General features: G+C 40.9%; 2 protein-coding genes across 4 annotated transcripts; both read right to left on the minus strand.

The window, feature by feature from the left end:
• Positions 1-9,626: 9,626 nt before the first annotated feature.
• Positions 9,627-12,058, minus strand: LOC134102606 (uncharacterized). Of its 3 annotated transcripts, none has more exons than XM_062556762.1 (5): positions 11,999-12,058; positions 11,459-11,620; positions 11,300-11,353; positions 10,512-11,186; positions 9,627-10,380 (listed from the first exon to the last, which is right to left on the minus strand). In XM_062556762.1, exons 2-5 carry the CDS (start codon positions 11,604-11,606, stop codon positions 9,710-9,712), a joined length of 1,548 nt encoding a protein of 515 aa, XP_062412746.1. In that variant the 5' UTR covers positions 11,607-11,620; positions 11,999-12,058; the 3' UTR covers positions 9,627-9,709. The 3 variants fall into 3 exon arrangements, with proteins under 3 accessions (XP_062412746.1, XP_062412747.1, XP_062412745.1); XM_062556763.1 differs by lacking the exon at positions 11,999-12,058 and adding an exon at positions 11,901-11,992 and having other exon boundaries at positions 10,572-11,186; XM_062556761.1 differs by lacking the exon at positions 11,999-12,058 and adding an exon at positions 11,901-11,992.
• Positions 12,059-12,909: 851 nt separating this feature from the next.
• LOC134102551 (calcium-binding tyrosine phosphorylation-regulated protein-like) lies at positions 12,910-17,251 on the minus strand. The gene is made up of 7 exons (XM_062556683.1): positions 17,165-17,251; positions 16,881-17,049; positions 16,700-16,753; positions 15,727-16,365; positions 14,874-15,611; positions 13,768-14,100; positions 12,910-12,983 (listed from the first exon to the last, which is right to left on the minus strand). The coding sequence occupies exons 2-6, from the start codon at positions 17,041-17,043 to the stop codon at positions 13,799-13,801; spliced, it is 1,896 nt and encodes a 631-aa protein (XP_062412667.1). The 5' UTR covers positions 17,044-17,049; positions 17,165-17,251; the 3' UTR covers positions 12,910-12,983; positions 13,768-13,798.
• Between the last annotated feature and the right edge of the window lies 1 nt (position 17,252).

Raw genomic sequence — 17,252 nt, forward strand, 5'->3', positions numbered from 1 at the left:
TTTTGGCAAGCTTTGCCTAAACTGTCAGTGGATTCAACCTCCATGTCTACCATGCAAGAGATTATTCTGGGTAAAATGTAGAAAACTTAAATCTTTCAAACTTACTTTAGTATTTCAAAAATGCACCTACCATTTGAAGTAACAGTTGAAAATGCTTCTGTTGTTGTCAATTCAGATGGTTTCCTCTCCAGGTTAATGTGGCTTGAACATTTAACTACATGTACATCTGATGTTTTGTCTAAAATCACTTCCTCAACACTCAATGGTGGTTCAGACATGTCTTCCTCTGACAGGTCAGAGGTTGACAGCTGAAGCTCCTCGGTGGAGGCTCTCTCAGAGACATCTCCACTTGAGTGGCGAGGAGATAATCTTGGCGATCTGATTCTCACTTCTGGAACATCAGCACAGATTTCATCTTGATTGGGTGTCCTTACATAAACGGTTCTCTGTTCTGTTTCAGGTGGTGCTACGAGAGCAGTGTCACTTCCTGATTTCTCAACATCTAAAACATCATTAGTTGAAATGTTTGTGTCGTCCAGTGAGCCTTTGGAGGCTGCTGCTGATTTTCTTGTCGTTTCAAATTCAGGAAGTTTCTCCCTAGCAGGTATAACTTCTGATTCTTCCAACATGGATGGTGACTGAATACTTTCTGAGGATGGTTGTAAGGATGCTGATTTCACTTCAAGTATGTTCTCAGCCGGTACTTCATCTGATCTCTCTGAAACATAAATAGTCATATCAACAGTTATTTGAAGTAGAAACACAAAAAGAATAGCATTCCATATACATAACTATGTGCAATATTTCAGTGCACTGCATCTAGGCTCTATGTCTCACCTGATGTCCATGATGATCTCGGAGATAATGCTGAAGATCTGAGTCTCTCAACTGTCATCACAGTCTCAGCAATGTTGTGTTGACTTGTAGGAGAAGATGATGGTTTGGCTGTTATCATTTTGCATATCTCCTCCCTCTCGAAGATATTTTTGCTTGAACACGAAACTATGGTTGATGTTTTCTCTGAAGACATGTCCTCACCACCTGACAGCAGTTCAGAGACATCTTCTGCTGGCACTGTGGGAGTGGACTCCAGGTCAGAGACGGGCACTTGAAGGAGTTGGAGTTAAAGGAAGCAATTCATGCATATTGAGATTCTAACATTTTATTCTGCTATATCTCTTGCTGGATATATTAATATATAAATAATTTGGATACATATATATCAAATTGCTTAATTTTCACAGAAATGTATTTACCATTTAATGTAAGAGGTGGTGATGCTCTGATTGATGCTGTGTCTGAACATTTCTTGTCCAGGCTATTATGGCCCATGCCTTTTATTGCATCTAATGTGTCCTCTAGGAGCATTTCTCCAACACTTGACTGTACTTCAGAAACATCCACTGCTGGATCAGTAGACGCTGAAACCATGCCAGAGGTTGACACTTGAAGGTCTGAGAAAGGTCAAAGAATCATAAGTAAACAGACACAAAAGGGCTTAGGGCACTCAGGAGTCAATAGATTTGTACTCAGGTGCTCTTCTGCTACGGATGAGGTGAGAATACAAAAGCAAAATGAGTTTGCAGAGGCACTCCGAGATTTTAGAAAATATAAAACGCCTTTAATAGTACATGGCAAGCACTGGGTTTTAAAAGCACATGGGCCTACGCGTTGCGGCCATATTGGCCTTCATCAGGGCCAAAGCCAATATGGCCGCAACGCGTAGGTTCATGTGCTTTTATATTTTCCAAAATCTCGGAGTGCCTCTGCAAACTCATTTTGCTTTATGTTAAGTAAACATTGAATTAATCACATCAACTGAACTGGATATAGGCCACTGAAATACTGATAGTGAACAGTTTATCTTTCACCTGTTATGCAAGATGATTTGAGCATTTGGCATTCTTCATTCATTCCTGTGGACATTTCCTCAACATCCAACTCTGTGCTCAGATCATCCTCTGTTGCTGCTACCAATCCAGAAGTTGACCCCATGAGTTCACATGAGGAGTCTCTTCCATTCCCTGACCCCTGAGAGGTGGCAGAGAGCACCTTCACCAAAACCGATTCTGGTCCAGGTAGATTGTCTTTTCTTGATGTTAAATCCTCACACAGATGTTCCATTGAAAGGGTTTTGTCCATGGTCTCCACATCTGTAGCAACACAATACTCTGCAATAGTATCTGACATGATGAGTGAGTGGAAATTATCTGAATGTAGGGTTGAGGATCCGTTTTCAAATACAATGTCACCATTACAGTACCTGAAAATTCTATATGGATTGAGTATATACGAATTAATATTCAAGTGTGATACGGCCAACAAATTGAAACTACTTCATAGCCGTGTGTGTATCTAAAGTTAATGCACACCTTATAGAACGCAGGACAATGGGGAACTCAACCGAGCAGTGGAATAAATACTCATAATATACTGTATATGACATATATTAAATAAATATCTTTTTACCTGATATTTCAAGTGCACCAGATATGCAAGATGCGTCTCTGAGTCTCTCTGTTGAATTGGCAGTTCCAACAGAGTCCTTTTCACCTTGTCCAAAGTCCTTTTCAGTGTAAACACTCAATTGAACTTCATAGATATTTGCATTCAAGCAAGAGGGAGTCCTACTCAAGCCAGAGACTGAAACATTAAGGTCATCTGATGATGTTGTTCTAGAAACATCTCCCTTTGAATGCTGTGGAGACAATCTTGGGGATCTGGTTGCCATTGATGAGACACTTTCATCTCTTCTATTTAAACTTTGCGTTCCAGAAAAGGGCTCGCTCTCATTTGCTGATGGCATCTGTTTCAGAGAGTGTGGCCCAACACACTCAACATTAGATGTAATACTAACTTCAGGAAGACCTTCCGCAGAGGTAGCTTTGTGAATGATGACCACATGGGTAGTAGTGTCTGAGTCTTCAGCAACTTCTGAATTAAAGGAGTAAATCTCAGATAAACATGGAATATCAATGGTAACACCAGCATCAACAGAAAGTACACTTCACTGAAGTACAACTCTCAACAGTTAAAAGGTAAATATACTCATTCACAAAGGGAATATAAAGCATGCGACTGTTTGAAATGTTTACAACAAATACAAATCGCAAAAATATTATTTGAGGTAATTATATTGTGATTAGTAGATGGATCATGCCTTACCTAATATGCACTCTGATGTTTTCAATGCATCTCCAATAACCTCATCACTCAATGGCTTTGCTGGTGGATTTGCAGCTGTTTCTGCTTCAGATGATTTCTCCTCTGACTGATGTGGCATCATTGCTGGAAATTTATCATGAACCAGTGATAACCTAGTGACATCTCCTGCCCAGCAAAATGAAGCAAAACATTCATAAACAAAGTGCTTTAGGAGAGTTCAGAAATATCTCTTGAATTAGAATGTGCTCATCGACTCTTGTTTGGCTGTCCTGCTGAAGGCAACATTCATACTTAAGTACTACCCATTCAATGTCACTTTCTAGCCTCAGATTATCCAAAACACTAGAGACTGAAAGATGTCTTTGATACTTCACCTAAATCTGATCCAGATCCAACCATATCTCCTACGCCTGGTGATACCAGAGTATCAGGAAGGTCTTCCTCAGAAAGAGCTTTGTGAATGATCACCACATATGGTGTCCCACCTGTCTTTTCAGCACTGACTGAAAAGAAGGGAATTGAAAACTCTGAGCTTTGTGTAGAGGGATGCTATTGTTACTGTACTGTATGTAATCTGTTTCAAACTAAGATATAATGCGTGCCTACATGAAAAATGAACAACCTATATAATATAATATTATATTATATGGCACTTTACCTGACATTGTGGGAGACGTTACACTATATTGGGATTCCTGTGCAGCACTGGGAGAATCAGGCCTCCCCACAGATGACTCTGATCTATGAAGGTCCTCCTCATCTGTCTCAGGCAGTTCCTCGAATGATGGAGCTTTGTGGACTGTCACCACCTCCGGAATGGAATAACACTCTGCTAAACTTTCAGCAACAGCTATGGATTCGCATTCACTTTCATCATCAACTTCTTCATCTGAATCCTCAAAGAGTACTGTGATAGAGGACTCTATATGTGCCATTGTGCTCAGATGGTCTTCAGTGTAACCACTTGTTGAACCCTCTTTCTCATTTGATGTAGTTGTGTGTGATTGCCTCGTGAGAGATGATGACCTAGAAAGGTCTTTAACTCTTGGTTTAGAGCTAGAATGTCTGGCCTGGCTCCAACTTGCAGTAAAATTAATGTTCTCTGAAGAAGGTCTCAAAGGGATGTCTCTCTTCATCTCTGTGGCAACATGTTGTCTTGTCATGTCCTCTTCGCTTGGAATGTTGACTTCTCCAGAGACATCAGGTAGTTCCATAACTGCTGAAGGTGGCATACTGGACAAGTTATTTCCACTCCACTCAAAGACAAACGTCTTCTGAGGCAACATCCAATTCAAATAATCACAGGTAAACACAACCAATTCCCTACTTTCCTTCCTTTTCCTAAAACATTGGCTTCTCTAACGTTTCTAAAATGTACCATGTAGAACTTTATAGCCATATACTTCGTTACAAAAAGAGAATTATCAAGCCATTCATTTAAAAAATAATAATAATAATAATAATAAAGCAAGAGGGAATTTTGATTATACTGAAGAGGTGGTATGTAGTATATGCATGCATTTTAACCACCAAAGCATAGCACATCAACATGACACGTCAAAAATATATCTCCATAGCATAGTGCACATTCAGGCACTATCTGACATGTTCAAGCATACATGATGAGGACTATTAGAAATAAGAAGGAAAAGACATGAAACAAAGAGAGAAGCTCATCAAAAAACAAACTAACTTTTTTTGAACAGGTAACAACAGTTCCTGTCTGCTTAAAGAGGCGTGTAGCAAAGACGTCATAGTGGGCTATCGATCTCTCAAGCAGTTCAGTTCAAATCTAACGTCACTTTCTAGGTCTGCTTAAAGGGGGATTTCGCCCCCCTCCCCTTTGCGAAAACAGAACGTGGAAATTGTCAGACACTTGTGCCTCTCGCTCCCCTTTAACCCTCTCTGATCTCACACACATTCAGTTTTGGGAAGGTTACTTTGGAAATGTACTGTAGTTGATTACTGTTTCCAAATATAAGCTGTGTGTTTGTCGCGATAATATCTAACATATTTTCTGACACTTCATTGTTAAACACTACCCTTAAATTATGTGTATGAATTTCTTTGAATTTCATTGAATTTCAACTCTTCCTTTAATTCAAATTCGAATTGTAATTCTACGTCCTGTTTTTGACCTCAATTCAAATTCAATTCAAACTCAAGAATTGACTTTGAATTTAGGAGTCATTCTCAATTCAATTCTGAATTTTGCACAAGCCTGAAGTGAGTATACTGTAGTAGTAAAGAAGTATATCATCAAACAACACTCTGATACCCATGCAGACCATAATGACCATGAGAATAATGGCCCCCACGAGGTCTCATTCCAACAAATTATTATGAGTTTGGCACCACTCCTGCAACATGAAAAACAACCAGAACATGTGAACTTACTCTTAACACCTGATGACACAGGAGACGATGCGAGACATCGCACTGAAGGTGTAGATCCCATTATGAAATTGCCTTCTGTGACCATGAAACTCACAGAAACTGGGTCACCTTCCTGAGTTGGTGACAGGTCTCCACACACATCTGCTGAAACTGACACACACACACAAAAACGAAAGTATAAATAGCAATCCAGTCAGCATGCCTGCAAACACAAGGTTGTATGATGATATATTTAGGGGTGGCTCTTTTATTTGACATTTTACTGCTCGGAATAACGCAGATTCCATATTCAACATTTTTGTTAACTGCTTAAGCTATTTCAGCTGTCAATTCTAGGGCTCAATAAGCCATTTACATCTTAATTACAATGCTATACTACCATACTTTTACTAGTAACAATCATATCTGATCATGATGATTCCTTCCTACTGTCCTTACTTTCTGAATTCTCAGATGAAACTACACATTCATCAGAGGGCACTTCATAGAGTACAACCAAATCAGCATCCTCTTCACCATCACCCAGTGACGTTTCATCTGTTACTCCTGAAAAAAGAAGCTTCTTCTTTTATCTTTCTTCTATCTTGTCTGTTCAGCTCAATGAGACCAAAGTGGAAAGGATGACTTTAGATTAACATTAACTATCATTATGGTAAAGACCCTGTTAATTATTGCAGATCCCTCTCATGTCTTAAACCCAGAATATGAACTGCTACCTTCTGGCAGACGTTACAACATTCCAGTTAAAAATAAGAAAAGGTATTCAAACCAGTACAAATTGTCATTTATTCCACTCTCTGTTAACCTGTTGAATTCAGGACGTCAGCAGAGGTTTCCTGTTCTGTAATGCAATGTATGCATGTATGTAGGTATGTACGTACATGTATTTATTCCACTGCTCGGTTGAGTTTCCCATTGTCCTGCGTTCTATAAGGGTGTGCATTAACTTTAGATATACGCACGGCTATGAAGTAGTTCCAATGTGTTGGCCGTATCACACTTGAATATTAATTCGCCAAACTTGTTGTGAAGTTTAAATGCACTGTCACGTTACACAGAAGCTGTAAAATACAGACGTTCAGATCATAGTAACGTTTAGCATATGACAGAGGTGTCATTTAGCTAGTTAGGTGGCAGAAGGCTAAGAAAAATAGCAATCTTTCAAAGTTAACGTTCATCAGAATCTTGGGATTTGCCAGCTTGACAACGGGAGATTAGAACTAACGACTGGCTTTTGGCCATAGCAACCATCCATTTAGAACTAGTAACCGCAGTTTGAGAAATTAGCTGAAATGTGTCTGGGAAAAGTAGTTCTACAAACAATACAGTTCTAGCGATTGAAACATTGAAATTAGCACCGGAAACGAACACAACGCAAGTGGCAACAGTGGAATAAGCGGGATAATGGACTTCACGCCGTGCGGTTATTCAAAGTTAATGCACTTTTCTAGACGGAACGTCCCTCCGCTTCGCGTCGGGCCGTATCACCGTCTAGAACGTGCATTAACTTTGAATAACCGCACGGCGTGTCGTCCATTATCCCGTACGTATGTAAGTAGGCACTTTATGATTGCACTATCAGCACTTTCTGGTGTATGTTATGTGATGTAGCAGCCTGTTTGTCCACGACAAATTTCCCTTGGGACATAATAAAGTAATCTTAACCTTAATTACCTGAAACACTGGATGTTTTCTTACCCACTCTCTCCTCCTGGCTGATTGTCCTCAGTACTGCTCGGCTGGAAGACCTTTCTAAAACCGTAGCTGATTCACACAAGTCCTCGTCCTCTGACAGTGAGTCATATGAGGATCTATATAGCATGCAGCTTGAAGTCAAATCAAGTTGTTCAGCAGATGCTCTCACAGCGATCTCATGTGTGCGGCCTCTCAGATGATGGGACTCAACTCTCTGTGGAGGTGATGGCACTTGGACAGCTACAGAAGTGAAGTCACTGAACAATAAGAAACCTTGCATGGTACATAATCAACCTGACTAATATTTTGCCTGCAATTGAAAAACTATCAGATTCTCCCATAGATTATTGGTTGTCAGTTTCCAATCACAAAATTATCTGTAGTCTTTATATCAGGTAAATCATAATATGCTGAATATTAGGCCTATGCCATATCTGTAAATGCTCAAAATTGTACTTCCTGCTATAATTTACCTGATTCACGAGACGACATGGGAGATATTTTTGGAGTTCCATAACTCTCTTCTGACACTCTCTCTTCACTACTGGTTATTTCTTGCAATGACACATCGGACATCTTTTCTGAAGCAATCCCAAATTCACCCTCTGAAAACTGTTCATATTCCATCATGGTGTCTGACAGATATCTGGCTGCGATCGCTGACATATGCTGTGCACCAATCTCAAATTCACCATGTGGAAGCTGTTCATATTCACACAAGGTGTCTGACACATATCTTGCTGCAATCTCAGACACACTAGACAGTTCACTGCTACACGCAACACTGCTGCATAGTTCATCTGAGGAACTTCTCAATATATCAGTGCTTTGTTGGTAAGTCAGTCTGTCTCTACCTTGGCAACCTAATTCCTTCCCAACCACATTACCATCCTGAAGGTCCCCTGATGGAGCTCGGCTCAGATTTGGTGTGGGTACCAACACGGGTGACTTATTGTGGTCAGAGGTGGTAGCAGAAGGCTCCTGTTCATTCTCTTCGCCAGGCTGACTCATGCACAACTCAATAGCTTTGGAGACATCTTCAGAATGACAATTGATCACATTTTCCGATGGGGTAGATGTCTGGATAGTCACTGACTGCCCCATCTCATCTGTCTGTTTAGTTCTTTGGATCACTGCTTGGACGTTAATGGCATCAGTGGAGGAAAGTGTCGTGCACCAGCCAAAGCATTTGCAATATTGTCCATCCACACGATAATGCTTTTTAAAAGATCTTCTGTTCTCTATGAATTTGAAAATAAGTAATACATATTATAAACAAACACCAACTATTAACATGTACTGTAGCATGTAAAACTGTTTAACCTGCATTAAGAAAATAGAAAAGGAGTACCTCTTAAACTCTGGTATGTTAAGATAAGATCTCTGATGTCCATCATGGGATTTTCTGCTTTAAAAAAGAAAGAATTGAAATAAATAATCAAATTATAGACAAACTGTTTGGCTAAAATATTTCATTTTGGCGCATCAGTCAACCACTGATGAAAATTAGTCATTCACCATCTCTGTACTCCAAGAGCTCTTGACAGTAGTTTGCCATGAAACGCCTCATGCATTTGGGACATTCCTTTGCTACAGCCCTGGCGATACATTCCAGCCAAGTTTTGAGTCCGTAGGGAACAATAACAGTGCGCCGGCGACATGGCTTGAACTTTCCGTCCGGCATCTTGATGGAATGCGAGCTGGGATGTGAAAGTTTGTATCAGAAATCGAAGTAAAAAATAACAAGCTTGTTAAGTAGCCTAGCCTTTGCTGACGTTAGCAAATTGTAGGTTTAAGTAGCCTAGCCTAGCTAAAGGTTACCGTAAACGCTAGATTTCAATGAATGACTTGACGAAATGCCTGGCTTACCTCTGAAAGGTGGCGTGCGCCTCCCAGGTGATTGCAGTGGTCACCACCAGAGCTCAACCAGCATGTCGGCCTACATGAGTTGCTGCCAAATTGGGTCCATTACAAATGCTCCCACTTCAACAACAACTGTTGCCAACACTTAGGCCTACTCACTGAAAATTCGAGTAATAACAAAGGTGACGTTGGTTGTAGAGAACATTCCATGGAATAGGCCGCACTGCAACATTCTGCTAGAGTTGTTCAGTACTATAATTTTACTCATAGGCTACGTGTGAAGTTGTTATTTATCCCTTGTTTAATTTCTTATGGTCATACCATCAAAATATAGGCTACATCCTTACAGAATGTAGGCCTAGTTGTATATAGACTTTCAATTTTGTTCCACCTTTAGTAAAATAATTTGAACTATGTTTCAAATGGTTAATTTAATGAATGTCCCTAATCCAGGATAAATCCAATGCAGTGTTTTAAAAATGACAGATGTTCAAATGTGCGTTAAAGTTGTTTTTATCATTTTATCAAAAGAGACAGACACATTTCTGTTCTGTGTCATGCAATTTCCCATTTCAGGACACAAATAACATCAGTAATTTGAATCAATATGACAGAGTGAGTCACCCCTGTGGTGCTGGGCACTGTATGGACACTGTCTTGCTGCATTCTGATCATCCATCTCTTCCCCAGGCAAGGGCACAGCAGGGTAAGCAGGGCTCTGGAAGTTGTGAGGCGTGGCTGCAGGGGGATGCTGTCCCATGAAAGCAAATGGTGGTAAGTATCCGTGTGGTGGATGCATACTTGGATGACCAATCTCCGGTTGAACTTGCCTAGGTGATATCCCGGGTGGTGCCTGTGTGGATTTCATCTGTGTGTTTTGCTGGGGTTTCATTGTCAAACAAGGGGGCACAGCCATTTGACCTCCTGGGAGGTGGGGGCTGCATGTACAGTGGTTTGAGGGCAGTGAGCAGGGCTGGTACAATGGCATGGGTGGGGGGTAATCCCTGTGAGCGTAGAAATTCCTTTGATCAGGTTTTTGAGCACTGCTATTACATCTGTATGAGCTACAGCTGCAACAGGCATGTTCATGATGGTAGGGGTAGTAAAGGGGGTAATACAATGGCTGGCCATATGCAGGATGGTGGGGGTAGTATGGATAATACAATGGCTGGTTATACAAAGGGTAAACACATCTGTCAAAGAAGCTGGGGTTCCAAGGAGTGCAGGGATACTGAGGATGAGCTGGATGATTGCAAGCACCTATATACACACATTTACAGACAAAAAGAAAATCATTTGTTCTGTAAATGGCATTATACAATGAATTATAATTTGTACAACAGGTCAATATTCATTTTGCAAGAGAATTATAATGGAAAAGATTGGATTACCACCACTGCCACACATGCATGATGAAAGTTGCTCTCTTGTATTACTGGGCTGAAGCTCACATTCAGTCTGTGCAGTCTTGGGCAGTAGACTGACAACAGGGTCTTCTTGTCTGGCTGTTAATAAGGTGTTATGAATCGCCTGTGATGCTTTATAAGATGAGGAGTCCTGTGTATCCCGACTGCCAGCAATCCCAGTGGTGGCTTGCTGGTTATTCTGGGAAACCAAAGTCTGGCATCGTGCTGAACAGACAGACACTCCTGTGGCTGTGGTCGCTTTGGGCTGTGCAAGTCTTGTCTTTGTTTCAGTTCTTGGCACATCACATGTGGTCACATCATTGTTATCAACACAGGTTGACAACTTTGTGGTATGTGTACTTACTGGCAGCAGTGGTAAATTATTTGTTTCAGATATTGATTCAGTAGGCCTACAAGACACTGCAGTGGACAAAGATTCTTGGTACACTGGCTGTATAATGGCAGATGAAAAAGCACCTCGGTCACATATGTCTTGACTTACATTTTCTTGAGACAAAAGTTCATCAGGAATTATTGTGATCTTTACATGGCAAGGGATCCTTACAGACTCTGTTGCATGGTCAGATTTGACTGACATTGGCTTAAGATATTCCATCCTTTGCAATTCTTCTTTGAGGCCAACCACAGATAGAGTTCCAGCTTAAAGATAATAGAAATGGAACTTGTGAAATGTTTATAAAGTAAGTAATTTTTCAGTTCTCTTCATGCATAGAGTAAATAGGCCTGCACAGTTGAAGTTGAATAAACCCTACCTGCACCATTATGGAATTCCTTGACAAGCTTCTTAATGTGTAAATTAGGGTGTCCTTGAAAATAAAATAAATGGTTTCTTAAAGTAATAGACTATTATGAATAAATCCTAATGTCATCTGACATATTACATTCTTACTTTGTAGTATCCTCCAACTTACCCTCCCTGAATTCTTTAAGTTTGCCAAAGTAATACAGGGCAAACAATGGTATGTCTTGAGGCCTCTTCTTTAATACAGATCTCGCCAAGCCCTCCAGCATTGTGACAAGTCCATCAGGAATATTTATCTGAGATTCTGCCATTCTCATGGGTCCCTTTGGCTCTATAAAAGTTTGTAAATTGATACTTTCATTAGTTAGCCTAGGCCTATGGCCTAGCCTACATCACTTTTTAAGGGTCATCGCTTGACAAACGGCTGAAAATATTTCCGAGTTTACCGAACCAGATAAATATAATCATGAATGTTCCTATAACGTAGGCTAGGCCTAGGGCTTTTTATTATTATTATTTACCATCTTAGAAACGATGGTGATTAGCTAATCGTGAAAATTAACAAGGCTAGGGCTAGGCCTTATCAGTTAGTTTTAGGCTAGCCTACTTACCGTATACATTATATAAGGCAATTCAGCATGTATATACATACTGAACCATATTGTGAATTAGACCTAAACTACATAATACATTTACAACTGAAACTCACATCATATTTCTAGTCTACCGAAGCCGTTGTGGAAAAAGTTACGAATATTCTGTGATCACCATCACAACGGATACCAACAGTTTTGTCCTGCACGAGAACGTTGACCAGACTTGTAGGCTACTGGTGCGGTATCATAAGGTAAACACGACTCGTCTTTGCACTTTTATTGAATGATATCACATACCTTATCTTTATAGCCAATTATAAACCAACCAAAAAAATGACTGTTTGTGTCATTATTAGTCGCGTGACAGAAGAGAAAGAAAACCCTCGGCAATGCCCTTGACGTCTAGACTATTTCAGCACCATGGACAAGGGAAGGCTGGCTGATCGATGTGTAGCGTTAGCGAAAATATGATCCCACTTACTTATCTAACGCTAGGTTTGACGTTTGATGCAGCAAGGTTACTAGACAAACGTTGATTTATTTTGGTTTAATAAAGTTACATCATGTAGCTGCTTTGTTAAAACACCAGTTATAGACCAAGGCCTACATCTATTCTAGGGTATCCATGTGGGAAGTTAATCACCTTGTTGAATTGTTTCTCAGTCGTTAGGCCTATTGCTGTATTCAGTATTTGAACAGGGTTGCTCACTATTAAAGACAAAACATGACTAAATGAATCTCTCAATTTGATTTCTTCTCTCACTTCTTTATCTGATCTAAAATGTAAACAAAATTCTGAAAAATCAGCATTTCACATTATGCCATTTCTATGTAAAGTTTCTCAGACAAAACACATCAGTAAGACTCTATGTCTCATTTAACATGAAAATAACTTTCATTCTATAGGCTAGAGCACTTACAAGTAATCAGTTGTATAGAAATTGAGTAATAAGCAGGCTATGTACTCCGCACTGAGTCAGTACAGATATGAATTTTCATTACAGTAAAAAAGAGAGAAGGAATATATGCTCTAACTCTTTTTATTTGTTGCCAATGAAGTATGTTTAATTATGGAAGACTGACAGAGGGAGTGGGATCCTGCAAGAGAGCCATTGAACATAGAGGTTACAAAATGATTATTGTTATTCCAGAAACAACACACACAACCACATTAACTTCAACTCTGATAATCTAAATTGATCAAAGCCATTAAATATGATGCATGTTAACATAGGAAAAGATCAGCTGGTAATGTTATGTTAGCAAACATGTCCAAAAACTGTCAGTCATGAAAGGTTGCGATATATATTTGGTATAGAATAATATATCTTCTAATTCAATATGATATCATATAATTGCATGTTATTAGCAGTTACTACTATTGCTTCCATCTCTGCTTTGTCCTAGCATCCCTCTAATGGTCTGTGCAGACTACACGCTTTCAGCTCGATTTTGCCACAATTGTGTCGTGGCCGACAATTTTCCATTGTCGTGTCCGAATATTCAAAGTCGGGAGCTTTGAACAACGACCCGCGATTTATTGTCTGCGACATTCTATGACGTTACGACCAAAAGTCTAGCATGTCAGAATTTTTGGGGTGTTGACACTGACACTGTGACGACACACAACGAGAAGGCTACGATAGACGATCTTGTAATGTGGCCACTCAAGACGCAGCAAGATTTTGTAGTTCTCTGATCGCCCAGTCTGACATGGTCAATCATAAAAGATAACCGCGAAAGACAAAACAATCGTGTAGTCTGTACAGGCCATTAATGAGTGTTCATGGACAGAGGTAGGGGTTTATATGGAAGCCTGGTAACTGAAACCACTGGCTGGTGAAGTTAAGAGAATAGTGGAGTGCTGTGGTGCATGATTCACCTCTAGTGTCTAGAGGGACTTGCTGCATGATTCACGGGCAGGGTGTTGGCACCCAGTGAGCACGGCTCAGGGCGCAGGGTACAGGAGCCAGGGTTACGATGGGCATTTGAGGACAGGTGGAACACTTCTGGCTGGCGGCCATGGGTCCCTGGTCTGGTGAGGCTTGTGGAGTTTCCTGAGAGGCCTGGGATGACTGTGGATGGCTTGCTGTCCCCGGCAGACCAGCTGGTGTCTCTGCTGAAGGAGGTTGAGCTGCAGGCCATGACCCCCATGTTTGGGGGCTCATAAATGGGAAAAGCATGGTGGGTACTCCTGCAGGTGGAGTAAACTGACCTGTAGAGACATGGACAGAGAGAGAAAAGTCTTTTTGTCTATGACCCAAGGCCTACATCTATTCTAGGGTATCCATGTGGGAAGTTAGTCACCTTGTTAAAGGGATAGTTCGGGTTTTAAGACACAAAGTTATATGGGTTCCCTGTCAGCAACGTTGTGCATCAGCAATGACTTACCCCCCGACAGCGTCCTGTGAGCCGAGATCCAGCCGGTTTTTGATGCTGAAGAAAGTAGTCCGGCAAGTTTCTGGGGTCACGAAAGTAAAGTGTTTTTCTTCTCAAAACCATACGTGTTCAAAAGAGTGATATATTTGCACCACAAAAACGTTGTCCAGGAAAAATTCAAACCTCGTTATCTTGGCACTATTTTTCTCGATTCCTATCACTCCGCGCTACTGACAGCTGGACAACGTTTTTGTGGTGCAAATATATCACTCTTTTCAACGCATATGGTTTTGAGAAGAAAAACACTTTACTTTCGTGACCCCAGAAACTTGCCGGACTACTTTCTTCATCATCAAAAACGATCAAAAACCGGCTGGATCTCGGCTCACAGGACGCTGTCGGGGGGTAAGTCAGTGCTGATGCACAACGTTGCTGACAGGGAACCCATATAACTTCGTGTCTTAAAACCCGAACTATCCCTTTAAGTCGTCTCTCAGTGTAAGAGTTTCGAAGTAATTTGAGAATTATGTAACAGACAACATCAATATACTACACAGAAATGTCTAAATACACCCATAACAAATCTACAATTGGTATACATGATTGTACCTGTGCCTGGAGAAGTGGAGATGGCATACAGAGGTGGTTTCAATTCCGCAGTCAGTGACTGAAGTTGTTGCTCAGTGGTGGGAGATGCTGTTGTTCCAGGGGCAATGGTATGGTCAGCATTCTGAGACCAATAGCCTCCAGCCAGAAGAGCATAAGGCATTGGGAAAGCCCAATATAGCATTTGTTGGGAACCCTGTGTGCATGGAACCTGAGTAGCCTCTATGGCACCGCACTCTGAGCCTTTCTGAGAGGAGCTTGGTAGCTGTGTGGGCACAGCCTCAGTCTTCGTCAACTTTGGATCAATATTTTGGGGTTTTCCTTCAGAATCTTGGTTCAGACCACTGGATGAGGCCAGTGTCCGCTGTGATACGGAGGAAGCCGTAACTTTAACATTGTTAACTTTCTTTGGTCTTGCACTCAGAAGCTTCTTCAATTGTATGTCAATAAGCTCAGCTGTTACATCCTCCTCCATTTCAGGTGGGGTCCACTCTATACTGGTCACACCACGCAACTGAGGGTCTTCAGCTGGAGCTGTGGGCCTGACAAGCTTGTGATCACCCTGGTTCTCCAACCTGCCAGAGGGACTGAGAGAGAGCTGTTGAGAATCAGCATTGACCAGCACTGTTGCCGAACTGTGCTCAGCTGAAAGTTCACTCTCTAGTTCCAGCAGAAAAGCAGAACCATCTGGGTTTACTTCGACAAAACCTCCATCAATTGGTCTATACTGAGATGAAGGCACTGTTGGAGAAATAAGATATTTACTATGAAATCAATTAACCATAATATAGTAATATTGCTAATTAATCATAATCTGACTAATGTTAAATTATATTTTATAATTGTAAGAGTTTACCTGTTTGCTGCACGGTAGTCTCAAAGAATAGTTGAGGTTGTGCTCCATAAGCCATCTGTTGTTCAGCTGAATAAACCTCTTCCTCTGCTGACAGAGGAGGATAAACCAAATGAGACTTTTTTTCTTCAGATCCTGTCGAAACAGGTGGTCCAGACAAATGAGAGGTCTCTTCTTGTGTCAGGAATTCGAGAGGGTCAACCAAGTCTGTGACCAAGCACACGTCCAGATCAGGCTCATCAGTGGGCACGTCAGGCATAACTAGTTTACTCTTATCTTTCTTCTTCCTGGGCAAAGGCTTTGTGTCCACTCCTCCATCCTGTTCAGCAGCTCCTGCAGAAGCTTCCTGAGGGAGGTCCACACCCTTTTTAAGCCTTCTGTCGCTCGGACGCATGGGTTTGATACGTGGAGGTGAAGCAAGACTTATGTGTTTCACCGGAGCTGAGAGTGTCTCCTGCTTTTTAACACTTTGTTCTTTGTCATTATCACTTGGCATTTTCTCATTTCTCAGTTGGCCTGAAATCTGCTGTGTTTTCAACTGATGAGCGTGAACACTTAATAAAGCTGTTGTTGCCACCGTCGCAAATTTCTTGGTTCTTACATCTTTCATAGTACCCAGACCACGGTTAGGCAGCCTGTCCACTGTTTTAAAATAAACAACAAAGAAGCAGGGTTTTTTTTTTTAGATATTTCACTACAAAAACATAAGGAATCATTTTGCTGATATTCAAGGCTCTTTTATTACAATATAGTGAAGATTCACTGTAACTTGTTATTCTTCTACATGCTCTAGTTTACCAACTTCGATTTTTATTGTATTAGTACATACTTTTTTGTAAACAGATGTTTTGTAACTAAACAAAAAGTACATTTGTGTCTTTTTTTATTCTCAACATTAAAATATTATTTGCACTCCAGAAGAAATTCCATTTAGCTATAATCATTTCACATTTCAAGCGCAATAATACATTTTTACCTCTGGTTTCATGGAATTGTTTCACAAGCTCTTGAATCCCTTCTTTGTTATGCACTGCGCAGCAAATAAAAAGACAACAGGGGTATTGTATTATATATTATCAAATAATTATCTATTGCTCTGGCAGTGGTTCAAAGTGTTGGTCTTAGTCCATCTATAGGCCTACCATTAACACACGCACCTGTTCTAAAACGCAGTAATTCAGCAAAGTAAAGCGTGATGAAGTGCGGAACACTTTCCGGCTGTCTCTCCACAACAGCACGGCCGAGGCCTTCAATAATTGTTCGAAGGCCCGGCGGCACCTTGATCTTTGATGGATACTGGTAGACGAGGGCTTGCTCCATGTCCCCCTGACAAACAATCATTTGCAGGTAGGCTACACGTCAGCATTTGCGAATGTGTTCTGTGTCGGAAAATAATGGTGTCAGTAGTAACACAATGGTGAGTACTTATTGAAAAACTTACGAAGAATGGCCAGGGGCCTCTGGTTTCCGCTAATTTCCCAGGGAACCGACGCCAGCTGGTGGAGGCGTTGTGTGATGACAAGCGTAAT

The sequence above is a fragment of the Sardina pilchardus genome, chromosome 15 (genome assembly GCF_963854185.1).
Source record: "Sardina pilchardus chromosome 15, fSarPil1.1, whole genome shotgun sequence".
Classification (NCBI taxonomy): domain Eukaryota; kingdom Metazoa; phylum Chordata; class Actinopteri; order Clupeiformes; family Clupeidae; genus Sardina; species Sardina pilchardus.